The 15,853-nt window shown below is 38.0% G+C and overlaps 1 protein-coding gene across 1 annotated transcript; it reads left to right on the top strand.

Moving 5' to 3' along the window:
- The first annotated feature begins 4,742 nt into the window (after positions 1-4,742).
- LOC149401020 (uncharacterized) lies at positions 4,743-8,821 on the top strand. The gene is made up of 5 exons (XM_089610580.1): positions 4,743-4,866; positions 5,351-5,446; positions 7,400-7,642; positions 7,970-8,082; positions 8,312-8,821. The coding sequence occupies exons 1-5, from the start codon at positions 4,743-4,745 to the stop codon at positions 8,819-8,821; spliced, it is 1,086 nt and encodes a 361-aa protein (XP_089466706.1).
- Positions 8,822-15,853: the final 7,032 nt, after the last annotated feature.

Here is a 15,853-nt window from a genome sequence, read left to right as displayed (position 1 = left end):
AGAAGCGGAAGACCGTGAAGTTGGACCCAGAATTTCGTCTACGTGAAAGAAGGCTGTTCTCCTGCTTTGCCTTTCGGATCGTAGAGGATTAGCATCGCTCTATCGAATGACCAAGGCCCCGCCTCCCAGATTTTTCGCTTATCCTTAGGTTTGTCAAAAGAGAAACTCATCACGTTCTCCTCGATGTCTTCGATTTTGACGTTTCCTATCGTGTTCCACATTCCCCCTATCACAGCTTTGAACACTTTCTTTTTGTTAAACCTCTTGTTACACAAAAGCTTCCCCAGGAGCATATTGTCCCCCGACGTAATACTACGGACAACCACCTCGTCCGTGATCACCAGAACTTATTCATCCTCTTCAGCAAGCTCTAACTCCAACCATTTTTCGCAAACTTCTTCCATAGCAACCCTGACAAGCAGGGGCAAGACAAAGTTTAACTTTCCCCAACTACCGGCAAACACGTCTCACGCACCACCAGTACTCTCCACCGGAAAGCGACAAAGGTGACGGGTCAACGAGGCAGAGCAAGAGAAAGTCAAGACAAGTCTAGAGAGAAAACCAGCGTTTCTTTAAACAGTTTTATAAAATGTATTATTTGTTCCAAAAGTAATTAAACATAAATGATTATCAAACGTCATATTTAAAATCACATCATGATTGCAGAACATTAACTTCTGTTAATAAATAACGGAAAATTAATAATGGTGAAATTAAAAAATAATATTAGATATTTTAGCCACGAATTTTGTTGTTTATGATATTAGGTATTTTCACCGTAATTTGATTGCTCTTTTATTTATTACAAGTGTGTGTAAGACTGCAAATAGGTTAATATTCGATAAGATGATGATATAAGGGATCTCAGTTATATCAGTGCCATGCATGTGTGAATGATTTATCTGATAAGCTCGTATAAGCAATATTTATCATGTGGTTGGGTTATTCATCGTGATATGTACTCTATATACAATACCCTAGGTGATAAGCTTAATTAATGTATTGTCTTGTCCGACGATAACATGCAAGTAATACTAAAAACGAAAACAAAAAAACTATAATAAATGACTTATATATATATATATATATATATATATAAGTCATTTATTATTATTATTATTATTATTATATTTAGGATTATTTTTCTTTTTGTTGTATCAGGGTTATGTATATCCAAACTATTGTATTTCTATTTTATCCAATTAATTATTCAGACTTTCTCTTTTCTCTATTCTATCCAATAAATTATTCAGACTTTCTCTTTTCTCTAAATCCCTAAATCTTCATGGTATTAGAGTCATCTTCTCCACTCATGGCTTTTGTTGATTGATTGAAGAAAGTTAATAGACCAACCACTCAAGGCTTTTTTGGCGAGTCGAGCTACGTTTTTTGTTTCGCCTCATTTTTTTTATTTGTGGATGTCGTAATTAGTTGGATGATTGTTCTGTTCTTCGTTTTGGTGCTGTTTAGATGCGTTGATGATTGCGTTTTTGGATTTCGATTTGAGGGCTTTTCTCTGTTTGTTTGGATGTCGTTTTTGGAGTGTTTGGATTGGTGTTTTTCGATATAACGGGTCGTAGAGATGATTTCCTTCAGGCGATTGGTTTTCAATTGGATGGAAAAAATTACTCATATTGGAGTTACGTTATGAGGAATTTTTTGCATAAAAAATCGATGTGGAGTTATGTGAGGAGTGTGCATCCTAAGCCTTCCGATGAGAAGGCTGAAGATTTTGCAACTTCGGTTGATGCTTGGGAGGCTGACAACACGAAGATTATCAATGGATTAACAATTCTGTTACCTACTCGATCGGTGTTTAATTGGTGAAGTACGAGACTGCGAAAGAGGTCTGGGAACATCTTGAGAGACTCTATACTCAGTCTAATTTTGTCAAACAGTATCAGTTGGAGATGGATATTCGTGCGCTTCGGCAGATGGGTTTGAGTATTCACGAGTTCTATTCTGCTATGTCCTCGTTGTGGGATCAGTTGGCATCGATTGAGTCGGCAGAGTTGAGGGTAGTAACGGCTTACATCTCTTGGCATGAAAAGCAGTTATTTGTTCAGTTCTCGATGGCCCTTTTGCGATCACTTTGAGGGACTGCGCGGTGCGATTCTTCACTGCAATCACCTTCTTTCTGTTGATTATGTGGTCAATGAGATGCTGGCCGAAGAGGTTCGTCTCAAGTCTAAGATTAACAAGGAGAGTCTATCACTCACAGTGCATGATGTCCTTGTTGCCCCGTACCGTTCTCCCGTTGGTAGTACGCACTGGTCATCACTCCATCTAGATAAATGTGCCTTATGCAAAGAGAAGGGGCATCGGAAGGCTCAGTGTCCGATGTTAGGCAGGGACAGAGCACAACAACAGCAACAACAATATCTGTTGGAATAGATATATGATTAAGATAAAATTTATCGCTTCAAGCAAGCGGCGAAATATAAAAAATTTCTTTAAAAACTTGTAAATTTTTTTTACAACCTAGACAAAGTGCATGAACATATAATTTAAAATTTTAAAACTACTTTATGTTTTCACTCGGTACCAACCTTGAACGGAGCTTGAATGTTGAGAAGGCTTAGGAAGGTTGAAACGCTCGTCTCCCCACTCAGCTCGCCTCTCCCACTAGTCTTCTTGAACCTGTGAGCAACCACGAAAGTTTCTACCACTAGAGTCTTTAGAGTTTAGGTTGGATTTAGTGTGTGGGCACTTTTAAACATTATGACTCAAGAACTAGTCTATGAGCCAAAGAGCTAAAACAAAATGCTAGGTCTGATGAGGACCTAGGTGCCAAAAAAAAGAACAAGAAGAGATTATAGAGAGAGAGAGGGGCGGCCAACAACTTAGAGGGAAAAGCTCTCAATCTCAAAAATTGTGTGTTGTGAATTGTGAATAAGGTGATGTATTTATAGGAGGAGGATTACCTTGAAAAGGTAGTTTCCTCTTTTCTATTGAATATCACATATTCATGAGCAAAGCTTGTTTCCTCTTCTCTACCCCATGGATGTCTAACATGCCACCAAGGCAATTGGATTTGTTTCCTCATTTGTCTTGCTCTCTCCTTGGCCGCCTCCTTGCTTTCCTCTTTGAGGAAATTTGTTTCCTCTTTTTCTTTTGGCAAGTATCTTCATACATCAATGCACAAACTAATCTCTCTTTCCTCTCTATGTTGGACGGTTTGGAGAGCTTCTAGAACATGCTTCTAGATGTTTCTTTATTTGTTTCATGACAAACATAAGAAAAACCCATTTAGAATTTTCACATAAAATTCAATGAAATGAAATTCAATCCTCAAGACCCAATTACACTAATGTGGCCGTGTGATCTAAATTCATTGTCATCATATGACAATGCCAAAAAACTTATTTATTGACATTCATACCATCCAATCTCCAAAAGGACAAAATTACCCTTTAGACAATTTTCGTAAAACTTGTCTAGTTCTTGTTTTGACTTAACTTTCTTCTTTAACTAATCCTACTCTAATGACTTGTGGTAGTGACCTGCATGGATCCAAATGAACAAAGCGTGAGCTAGCATACTTGGACTCAAAAGTTCACAAACCTTTTCAAAGTTCTAGCTCAATGTCAACTGACTCCACTAAAGAGTTGACACTGAAATCTCTCGGTTCAAATGAATATATTTTCTACTCAAGAATTCTAATTAATTGTAATGAGTGGATCCATTAAATATTATCTATGTTTACCCTTCATGAATATCATCAACTAGATGAGATTTACAAAATTACCATTTTACCCTTCTAGTTGTTATTTCCTCAACTCCTTTGTCGCTTGTGAATAAGTTAGAAACAATGTATTGACAAGGAGCTAACAAGTCACATTGATTCATCCAAAAGAGTCATGACTCATTTGGACACTGGCCAGTTCATTTATTCACATTCCAAGGAACAAAGCATGAGATGATATACATTGCACTTCAGCAATCTTGTACATGAATTTCCATATCTATGAGATCTTTACAAATTTGTTCATGACATAATCTTCATAACTTAGTATTTCACCAATAGGTCTTGTCTATATCACATAGTGAATCTAGAACTCTGACTTTCTCAAATGAGAATACGTAAGCTATGAAATGACATGTCTCATTTCAGGATTGAGATAAACATGATGCAATTCATATGTAGGGACTCCGAGACATAAGAGGTTAAATGGTTTGTTCTTATTCTGTCTCTAGAAGTGCACTGGTCAATTCAGTACCTTCATAAGATACCTAGGAAGAACTATAGAGTCTCCAACTCTCAATACTTCATAACCAGACATCATAGATTCTCCTAACAGTCACACTGAGATCAATAGCCCTTTGAACCTTAGATTGTGAATATACTATTTTAAGCAAACCATGAAGAGTTTGTTAATGCAAATCTATATTTGACTCTTCATTTGTTGTTAGGTTTGTTTAAGGACTAAAGACTATAGTTTATCATAAAGTTTCAAACAGACAAGGAACAATGAATGAACGTTTCAACTTTTATTAATTATTTAGCAGTTACAAGCAAGAGTCTTTGTGAGATTTTATTATTAAAAATGTACATAAATAAAGACTACTACTCTTTTTGTTGGCACCATTGACAACAACATCAACAACATCCACCCCAGCCTCTGTGTCACTCGACGGCTCCGTGGACAGCCCGTCCGACATCTGCATGGGCACCTCGTTCGACGCCTCTGTGGGCACCTCCGCCGACCAACAATGTTGCTGCCCCATCTGTGGACCCGTACATGTTTAAGCAGTTCCAGCAGTTCCTTGCCTCACAGCCTCATGCCATGTCCGCCTCTTCCTTTAAAGGTTTGTCTTCATCGTCAGTCACAGTTATACCATCCTCCATTTGGATACTTGATTCGGGTACCTCCTACCATATGTCCCTTCACCATCTTATGTGTGTTTCCCCCCTCACTCGTCCACACCCATTATGACCGCCGATGGCACCCCTATGCCATCGAAGAGTTTTGTTTATATTATATTCATAGTCTTGCTTTAATCTTGTGTCTGTCAGTCAATTGACCGATTTTGATTTCATAGTCACTTTTTTTTCTTCGTCGTGTTGTGTTCAGGATCCACGATCTCAGATGGTGATTGGGACAAGCCGTAACTATGGGGGACTTTATGTCTTGGATGAACTTTAAGTAACGGATGTGGCTGTCTCTAGTGTGGATTTATATTCATTTCGTTTAAGTAATTTGTTGTTTTACTTTTATTTGTGGCATTCTCGTTTGGGTCATCTTTTAGCATCTCGGTTGCGTTTTTTTTGGTTTCTACGGGAGCTTTAGGAAATTTGAACTCCCATGATATTTCTGATTGTAGTGGTTGTAAACTTGCAAAATTTCAGCTTTACCATTTCATAAAATTGTTTCGTCCTCTCTTGCTCCGTTTGATATTGTGCATTCTGATGTTAGGGGACATGCTCCTGTGTCTAGTAAAGGTGGTATCTAGATACCAAGTGTTTAAATCTCACACGAGATGGTGGTATCTCGCGCGAGTTCTCGTTTCTCGCAGAGGCGCGAGAGCGAGATGTATATCTCTCGCGAGCGGTATAAATCTCACAATTTCTCCCTCTAATCTCGCACTTCTCGCGGCTAATCAAAGAAAAAAAATTTGAACTGGTTTTTTGGGCCCGTCAACAGGACCAAATGACTTAATTAATGTAGCCAAATTTTTGAAGTAAGTCTGACCTGCACACTCAAGCTATTTATAGGTCTTTCATTATTAAAATGCACAATTCACTTTCGATGTGGGATTTTTTTTCAATGTGATAGACTACCACACAATTCATTATACACATATGCGTTGCTTTTTTAAATTTGAACCTTGTAAAGTGAATATAAGTTACTTTGTTTTTTTCCTTGTCAAACACTGAGTAAAAAAAAAACAATTCTGTACAAAAAAACATATATGCTTTTCCTTATACAATTAAACTTTAAAAACATATATCTATATACATATATATATTTTATATACATCCGGAAAATTTATTTTCCTACAATTGTCATTTAATTTTTTTTATCATTATTAAGAAAAAAAAAAAGGCAAATGTATGTTTTATTTTATGTAATGAATTTAATTTTGTATTTGTATTATAATAGTATATAGTGTAAATAGAAACACTTTTTTTTTTACTTATATTTACTTATAATTTCATGTGTTTTATGTGTTCTAAGAAATATGTCTATGTATAAAAATTCTATGTTTAAATTTTCTATGTATGCATGAGAATTGAAAAGTATTTTTTTAAAGTTTATTTATTGTTCAAATACCCCGTGGGATACCTTTTTTTTGTGGTATACCCCGCGAAATGCGGTTTACCATGCGGTACGAGATACCCGAACGTTCATCAAATACCGCGGAATACCACTGTATGAGACGAGATACCTCTAAAATTAAAAGTGCGGTACGGCCGCGAGATGCAAGATTTCAATCATTGCTAGATACTACGTTTCATTTTTTGATGATTTCACTCGTTAAACTTGGGTTTATTTAATGAAGCGTAAATATGATTATTTGGGCATTTATCGTGATTTTAGAGCCCTCGTAAAAACACAACATTCTGCTGTCATTAAATGTTTTCGTTGTGATTTAGGGGGTGAAGATACTTCTAACATTTTTTGCCAGTTACTTGCTTCCGATGGAACCATCCGTCAAACCTCATGTACTGACACACCTTAAAAAACGGTATAGCTGAAAGGATGCCATCTTGTCGAGACTGCTTACTCATTCCTCATGTCTGCCGAGGTTCCTAGTATTTTTTTGGGGGGAAGCTATCCATACCACTGCCTATGTCATAAACATAATCCCAACCTCTCATAATTCAGGTTTTTCCCCTTTCGAAAGTTGTTTGGAAATATTTCCGATTATGTCTTTTTGCGTGTTTTTGGTTCCACTTGTGTCGTGTGTCTTTTTGGGATATGGTGTTAGTCAAAAGGGTTATCATTGTTTTGATCCGGTCAGAAAAAAATTGTATGTCTCTCATCATGTTGTGTTTTTAGAGCATATTCATTTCTTCTATGTTCCCGCTAGTTCTCATAACATGACTCAGAATGATCTTATTCATATAGATCCTTTTGATATTGACACCGTTGGTTGTACACACTGATACTTTGGTTCCTGAGACACACACGCCTCCGACCCCTCCTGCTACGACTGCTTAACCATCACTTGAGATTGCGGATCATCTTCATCTACGTCAGTCCACTCGTCCTCGTAAGTCCACTAAACTTCCTGATTTTTGCTTATTATTTATACTCTACCTCTTTTGTTTCTTTTCTCGTGTCTATCCACTCTTTGTCTAAGCCTTTGTCCTATAGAGAGTCAGTTTTTGACCCATTTTGACAGACTGCTATGGTTGATGAACTTACTGCTCTACATTAGACTCACACTTAAGACTTCGTACTGTTGCCATTGAGGAAGAAAGCCATCGGTTCTCGTTGGGTCTATAAGATCAAGACCAAATCAGATGGGTCCGTGGAGGAGTACAAGGCCCGTCTTGTTGCTAAAGGCTATTCTCAGGAGTATGGTATGGATTATGAAGAGACTTTTGCACCAGTCGCAAAGATGACGACGATCGGCTCTGATCGTTGTGGCTTCCGTACATTGTTGGAAGATATCTTAGATGGATGTGAAGAATGTTTTCTTGTATGGTGATCTTCACGATGAGGTCTACATGACACCCCATCCTGTTGTCGCGCATCAGTCCGGTCATGTGTGCAAGCTGTGCAAAGCTCTTTATGGTCACAAACAAGCTCCCTAAGCTTGGTTTGAGAAGTTCTCCACCGTGTTCACCTCTCTGGGTTTCATTCCTAGTCAGCACGATTCCGCTTCGTCAAGCATACAAGTACGGGTCGTATCCTTTTGTCCTTGTATGTTGATGACATGATTATTACCGGCGAATATTATGATGACTTTGAATCGTTGAAGTATGACTTGGCTCAGTAATTTGCTATAAAAAATATAGGTTCGTTGCGTTACTTTCTGGTTATAGAGGTGGCTTTCTCTCCAAAGGGATACCTTCTATCTCCAAAGGGCTACCTTCTACCTTCTACCTTCTATCTCACTGACAACAGGATTGTATATACTCCTCTTGAAACCAATGCTCGCTAATCTCCATCTGACGGGTCTCCTCTGGCCGATCTCAGTCTATACCGCATGGTGGTAGGAAGCTTGGTTTATCTCATGATTACTCGTCCTGATATTGTGCATGTTGTTCATATTATCAGTCAGTTTGTCACTGCTCCTACCACAATTCATTGACCTTCCGTTCTTCGCATTCTCAGGCATTTGTGGAACTCAATTTCAGAGTCTATTGTTTCCTTCCTCGTCTTCGTTAGAGTTACGCGCTTACTCTGATGCCGAATGGACTGGTGATCTTATGGATTGCAAGTCCACCACTGGATTCTGTGTTTTTCTTGGAGATTCACTCATCTCTTGGAAGAACAAGAAACATGATGTTATTTCTCGCTCTTCCACAGAAGCTGAGTATCGCGCTATGGCTACGAATACATGTGAGATTGTTTGGTTACGCTGGTTACTTGCTGATCTAGGTGTCACTATTCATCCTCCTACGCCGCTATATTGTGATAATCAAAGTTCCATTCAGATTGCTCGTAACTCGGTCTTCCATGAGCAAACCAAACATATTGAGATTAATTTTTATTACACCCGCCATCATTTACAGCTTGGTACGATCACATTGCCATATGTTCCATCTTCTCTTCAGATTGTCGATTTATTCATGAAGGCTCACTCCACTTTGCGCTTCCGCTTCTTAGTTGACAAACGCCCAATGCTTATTACTGTAACATCGTGAGTTTGATGGGGGATATTAGCATATATATATATATATATATATATATATATATGTATATATATTAGTCATTATTATTGTTATTATATTAAGATTATTTCTCTTTTCCTTTATTTCCCCTTCTATTGTGTTAGGGTTATCTATTGTATTTCTCTTCTATGCAATTCATTATTCAAGACTCTCTCTTTTCTCTGAATCCCTAAATCTTCGCTATGAATAACATGGGGTTGTTTAGCAATACATATGATTAACCACTCGAACGGTTTTCTTATTGAAGTAAGAGTTTTTTTAAGTTAATTAATTAGCCTCAAATGAGGACTTATATATATGGACTAAACTAGAAATTATGTGCGTAGGTATATGCATTCTAAATTATCTTTACATCTAAAAAAAAGCATAATTAGTGTTACGAGGGGCAGCTCAACTTATTTGGGTACCTTGGATGATAAATAATAAATTGCCTTTCTATTAGATCCGCTTAAAATACTTTTGGCAAATTTTGTCCTAATTTTTATTAATAATATTTAGAGATTTATAAACAACTAGCCTACTTATAGAGGGGACTTTTAAATTATAGTTCAACTATCTATTTATTTAGGGAAATAGCCCGTATTTCTCATACTTCCAAATTTGCCCTTGGTTTCATAAAACTTCGTACTTATTTGTTTGTTAATTCTAGATTTTTTCCAGTTATTCATCATCGGATTTGAATCATGGAATCGTTCGCCAAATCGGAGACATGTATTTTGTTTTTTCGAATAGTAAATAATATTTACTATCGGATGGCCCGACTGTAAATATTATTTACCATTAAAATTATCCTGCGATTTGCAACCAGGATATTCGACACCTCATTTGGAATAGTAGGATCATCGATTTCGTAGATGTTCTTCTATTGTTCTTATATTATCTGTTCGTTTAGGTTAGTCATTTAATCCTTCTTAGTTTATATTTGTCTAGTGTAGGTATTTAGGTTCTTTAGTTTCTTGCAACTTCGTTCTTATTTGGTTGTTAATTCCAAATTTTTTCCAGTTATTCATCATCAGATTTGAATCATGAAATCGTTCGTCAAATCAGAGACAAATATTTTATTTTTTCGAATCCGATAGTAAATATTATTTACCATTCGAAAAAGCATATTTTATAGTTAATCTAACATAGAATTGATCGGAGATGCGGGGGAGGGTTTCGATTATGGTGTTCTATGGGTTAATCGAATTGGAAATAATATATACTTACTATTTTTTCCAAGTCTGAGAACGGAGACGCTTCGTCGGCTTCGGAAGTGGCAAAATAAAAAAATTGGTGGTGGAAAAGGAGGTCGAACGCAATATCGGAGGATTGAGGGATTCGAAATCGACGGAGAGTTCGGAGGCAATATCGGATGATTGAAGCATTTGGAGTCGGATCCGAAAATTTTAGTGTGTATTTGATGAGGGGTAAGATATGAATATAATAATGTTTGGTAGTGGATTGTGCTAGTTACCTAATTTAAGTAATAGTTGGGCTAAAATTTTAAAAGAGGTGGTCAATTTGGGCTAGATACCTAATCGGCCCTAATATTTATTAATGATCGTATGAAAAAATGAATTTACAATATAATGAATATATAAATATAAATATACAAGTTGAACAAATATGTAACTACATAATAAGATATAGGATAATCTTAATATATGGGCCAATCATATATTTTTACAAGCAAAAATCATAGTTATATAAACATGAGTGTAATAAACTTTGTGGAGTAGAAAACATATTATAAACGCCAACCTCTCATAAGGTTAATAATAGCAAAAACGAGAGTGCAATAATAAAGGATTCGGAGAAGCTCGTAGTGAAATAAAGACAAGTCAAAGTATAAAGACCTTGGCCACCAAAACTAACCGTCGAAATATACAAGTTGTTATTCACTAAACAAATTAAACATCCGATAATAAGGACTCAACCACTCGAAAAATGTAAGGACATGAGTCTCATCAGCTCACGAGCTAGCTAAATTCACACGCGCAAAAGCAAGCAAATCATGAGCTCACGAGCTAACTAAATTCATCTATTTAAAAAAAAAAAAAAAAAATTGCTCTAACATTTTCACCTGGTCAAACATTTTTCAATGCTCTGTTGCGTTTTCAATGGACACATGTAAATTACAGTAATAATTATTCATATCACATTCTTCTTATTAAAAACTGTAAAAACTAATGTGGCATTTTATTAATATCACATCTCGACATGTTTTGGTAAAAACAAAAAAAATCCTAACGAGCACTGGCAATTATTAAAAAAAAACATTATATTAAAAATAATGAAGATCCGAGTAACATGGTGCTGTTCATATAGATTGTGGTTATGCTCATACACTATCTTATTACCAAGTGGCCATGTATTAATATAAGTCTTACAAAAAGATAATACTAATAAAAAGCTCACCGAGTCAGCTTTTCAAAAACACCACCTGATCAGTAGTAGTAACATTTATATATTTATTTTGGACTCAAACACTAACATGTACTTAACAGAACACGGTTTCCGCAAGTACGAATCGAACAATGTGATTATACATAATACCAGCGATTTGGATTTGGTGGTATATATACGAAAGTGATTATCAACCACAAAATGCAAAAGATTCTTGTCGACTATGCATGCATGCACTTAATTTGTTTGACAGTGAGTGTGATCTGTCTTTGGACTTGCCGTACTAATCATGAAATGTTCATGTACATCCCATTATTAGCTAGCTGAGAGAGAGAGAGAGAGAGAGAGAGAGAGAGAGAGAGAGAGAGAGACTATTATTGTCGTTGGTAGTCGATGTCCTAACATGAAACTGGATCAAAGTATATATTGTTTAGATCAATCAATCACGTACAGATCATGAATTCATGATAAAGACATCAAATGAAACTCCCACCATGTAGTATTAACGATAGAAAAACATGTTAAAACAGAAAAATTAAATTATATTTCAGAACAACAAGAGGAAAAGTGAGACATCTCACATGACGCTTCTGAAGTTTGATACAAATCTCAAATATGGTACAACCTTTTTGTTGTTAAGCCTTTGTTACATTTTTTGTTGGCTTTATGTTTTAGAGCAAGTTATGAGGAAAGATGTCGGTCATCATGTTTCTACTTCTGGTATGACATCTTGCCTCCTGTGTGCAGACTTTATTTCAGGCAAGTTTCCAGGACTGACAGACTGCTTCGCTGATGACTTAATTATGAGATATTCTCACTGCTGTCTTCATTGCAAGATATTTGCCTCGCTGCTGTCTTCATTGCAAGATATCTGCCTCGCTGGTGTCTTTACTATGTGATATTCGTTTGAGGCCGGGTAAGGAAACCCGAGATTCACTTTCAGGATTGTAAAGCTGCTATAAAAGACATGGGCTTCCCCTTAGCAGCCTCGACGCTTTTGATAAAACACTCAGAGCTCTTAGACGTGCAAGACCGGCGGACTGGGAGGCTGTGTGTTTTGTTGATAGCGGTGTATTCTCTCAAACATTATTCCACAAAGATTGAGTGTCTGTAAGAGTTGGGTTTTGTGTTCACGTGATTGAAGGTTCACGAACAGCTGAAGACTAAAGGTCATCCGAGCCAGGCGGTTGCTCGAAGGGTGGAATTGAGACGGAGCTCAAATTCAAGGGGAGTCCCTGACTAGGTGATCACTGGTGGTAATAGTCTCTAGGTTTTATTGATTTGTCGATTATAATCATATATAAACCTTGTGTGTACTATTGACTACAAGATAGTGAAATCATTTCCACTGGCAGAGTGCCCCCAGACGTAGGTGTATGTCACCGAACTGGGTAACCATATCGTGTGTATTTTATTTACTGCACTGATTGTTGTTTATCCATAATCGGTGTTCAAGCAAGTTGTCGGACACATTGTCAACACATTGTGTGCGACATCTTGTCTTTGCATCTAATCAGAATTTCAATTGGTATCAGAGCAGGCACCTAGATCTTTCGGTGGTTTCCTGGATTTTTTCCTGATTACCAGATATGGATAGTTCCAGAGAGGGATGTTCAGTCAATCGCGCTCCAGTACTCGATGGAACCAACTATGGTTATTGGAAAGCCCGGATGAGCGCCTTCATGAAATCCCTTGATAGCAGAACATGGAAAGCTGTGATACACTGGCGGGAAGCTCCTGTTAATGTTGATGACAAAGGAGCCTCTACTAGTCCAAAACCCGAAAAGGACTGGACCCCTGCTGAAGATGAGGCGGCTCTGGGTAACTCCCATGCACTTAATGCTATTTTTAACGGAGTCGATAAAAATGTTTTCAGGCTGATAAACACCTGCACTAGTGCCAAAAAGGCCTGGGAAATCCTTGCTGTTGCCTATGAGGGAACTACAAAGGTCCGTGAGCAGAAGCTACAATATCTCACAACCAACTTTGAAGCCCTCACTATGCTTGAAGATGAATCAGTTGCTGAATTCAACGTTCGCATCCGAGACCTTGCCAATGAATCCTACTATCTCGGGAAACCCATGACCGATGAAGATCTTGTTCGAAAAACCATGAGAGCTTTAAGCCCAAGATTCAAAATGAAGATCACAGCCATTGAAGAAGTCCATGACCTAAAAACACTGAAGTTTGACGAACTCATGGGATCCCTCATGACTTTTGAGCTTTCTCTGCCCAAGATGGAGAAGAAACACAAAGGGATGGCCCTCAAAAGCTCTATTCATGAACAAAAGGAACAAGTATACTCAACAAAGATTCCAGAAGAATTTTAACCCTCACAGGAATGGTAAAAGTGGTGAACTCTCCGAAAAAGGGAAAGGAATTCAATGTCATGAATGTGAAGGTTTCGGACACATTCAGAAGGAGTGTCCCAACTTCCTCAAGAAACAGAAAAAGGGGTCCAACGCTACTCTATCGGATGAAGAAGATGAAGATAGCGACTCCGATCAGATAAGTAACTTTGTAGCCTTTACTGCTTCTATCCATACACATGAATCTACTAATGAATTTGGTGAATGCTCCCAGAAATTTGTTCTAGAGGAAGAACTATCTGACGACGCCATGAATGATGGATACAATACTCTGCACACCAAATGGGTTGTGGAATCCCAGATTCTCGACAAACAGAGTGCTCTTATCCTCACTCTGACTGAAGACAAGGCAAGGCTTCTAGAAACCATTGTAGATCTGAAGAAGAAAGTCAGTCGGTTGAATGGAGAACTTGATCAGATGACTAAATCTGTCAGGATGCTGAACTCCGGGACTGACAGTCTTGACAAAATCCTCACCATTGGCAAACCTGCAAAGAACATGAAGGGACTTGGATATACTCACAGTGTTTCATCATCCCACACCACTTTTGTTTCCCAAAAGCAGGCTAGCCAGATGTCGCGAAACATGCCTCAACCATCTAGTAATGACAAACTCAACGATTTTCATCGGCAACATCCCTCTGGACCAACCAGGTCTCTTGTCAACAGACCTCGTTGGGTCTGCCATTATTGTGGTAGAAAGGGCCATATTCGACCTTTTTGCTATCGGCTATACGGGAGAAATGTCCGTCAGCAAAAGTCCATTCACAGGAATGCCCTACCTTGCCGACAACCTTCTACTCGGCTGGAATGGAGAGTAAAAAATACGTCCTATCATGCCAATATTGCCTACACTTCTTTGAGTGCGTCCACCGGGAGTGACTGGTATTTCGATAGTGGTTGCTCACGCCACATGACAGGTGATCACACCTTCCTGACCAACGTGAAACCTTACTCTAACTGTCATGTTACCTTTAGAGATGAAGTAAAAGCCAAAATTGTGGGTAAATGTCAGTTAAACTATCCTGGTATGTCTTGCTTGACTGAGGCTTTGTTGGTAGAAGGTCTTATGGCTAATCTTATCAGTATTAGTCAGCTTTGTGATCTGAACTTACGTGCCAATTTTACTAGTGATAAGTGTGTGGTGGTAAATGAGGAACAGGATGAACTGATACGAGGAACTAGATCTCGTGACAACTGCTACATGTGGTCTCTCGTTCAAAACACTCAGACCAACAACTGTCTCATAACCAAGGTTGACGAAACCAACCTATGGCATCAAAAGCTTGGACACTTGAATCTCAGGAGCATGCAGAAAATTGTTTCTGAGAAAGCCATTGTCGGTATCCCCAACCTAAAGATTGTTGAAGGAAGAATATGTGGTGAATGCCAGATTGAGAAACAGGTCAAGAAGTCTCACAAGATGGTGCAACATCTTACCACATCTCGTGTTCTGGAACTCCTCCACATGGATCTGATGGGACCGATGCAGGTTGAGAGTCTTGGAGGGAAGAGATACGTGTTTGTATGTGTGGATGACTACTCCAGGTATACTTGGATTGATTTTATTCGTGAGAAATCTGACACTTTTGCTGTTTTTGAAGCCTTGTGCAAGAAGGTTCAGAGAGAAAAAGGAGAAAGTATAGGCAAAGTGATCAGAATTCGGAGTGATCATGGGAGGGAATTTGAGAATATGAACTTTGCTAAGTTTTGTACTGCAGAAGGAATAGCCCATGAATTCTCTGCTCCCATCACACCTCAACAAAATGGAATTGTTGAAAGAAAAAATCGAACCCTTCAAGAAATGGCTAGAGTGATGATGTTGGCCAAAGACATTCCACCACACTTCTGGGCTGAAGCTCTCAATACTGCCTGCCATATTCATAATAGAGTTACTATTCGTCCAAGTACTTCCATCACTCATTATGAAATATGGAGGGGGAGAAAGCCAAATGTGAAATACTTCCATGTCTTTGGTTCTGTTTGTTATATCATTGCTGACAGGGATCCTCGACATAAATTTGACCCTAAAAGTGATGAAGGTATATTTCTTGGGTACTCTAGAAATAGTCGGGCCTATCATGTCTTTAACAAATGCACTAAGACTATGATGAAATACATAAATGTGGTGGTAAACGATGACCATGATGTTACTAACAGTACTAATGATGAAGATGAAGTTTTTCCTAGTAACACATATGTCAGGACTGTTGCTGAGAACTCTTTTGACGACATCTCTTCTGAAGGC

This window comes from Urtica dioica, chromosome 4, assembly GCF_054948205.1.
Source record: "Urtica dioica subsp. dioica isolate 48M chromosome 4, U.dioica_male_clone48M_v1_H2, whole genome shotgun sequence".
NCBI classification, from domain to species: domain Eukaryota; kingdom Viridiplantae; phylum Streptophyta; class Magnoliopsida; order Rosales; family Urticaceae; genus Urtica; species Urtica dioica.
The sequence above is the reverse complement of the archived record's forward strand: the minus strand, read 5'-3'. Positions and strand labels throughout refer to the sequence as shown.

Bases quoted from the DNA above. Each gene is read 5' to 3' on its own strand.
- LOC149401020 (XM_089610580.1), top strand. From the start codon at position 4,743: ATGTTTAAGCAGTTCCAGCAGTTCCTTGCCTCACAGCCTCATGCCATG. The intron at 4,867-5,350 runs GTACCTCCTACC...GCAAAATTTCAG, and splicing joins CATTTGGATACTTGATTCGG to CTTTACCATTTCATAAAATT. The intron at 5,447-7,399 runs GTATCTAGATAC...CTCACACTTAAG, and splicing joins TCCTGTGTCTAGTAAAGGTG to ACTTCGTACTGTTGCCATTG.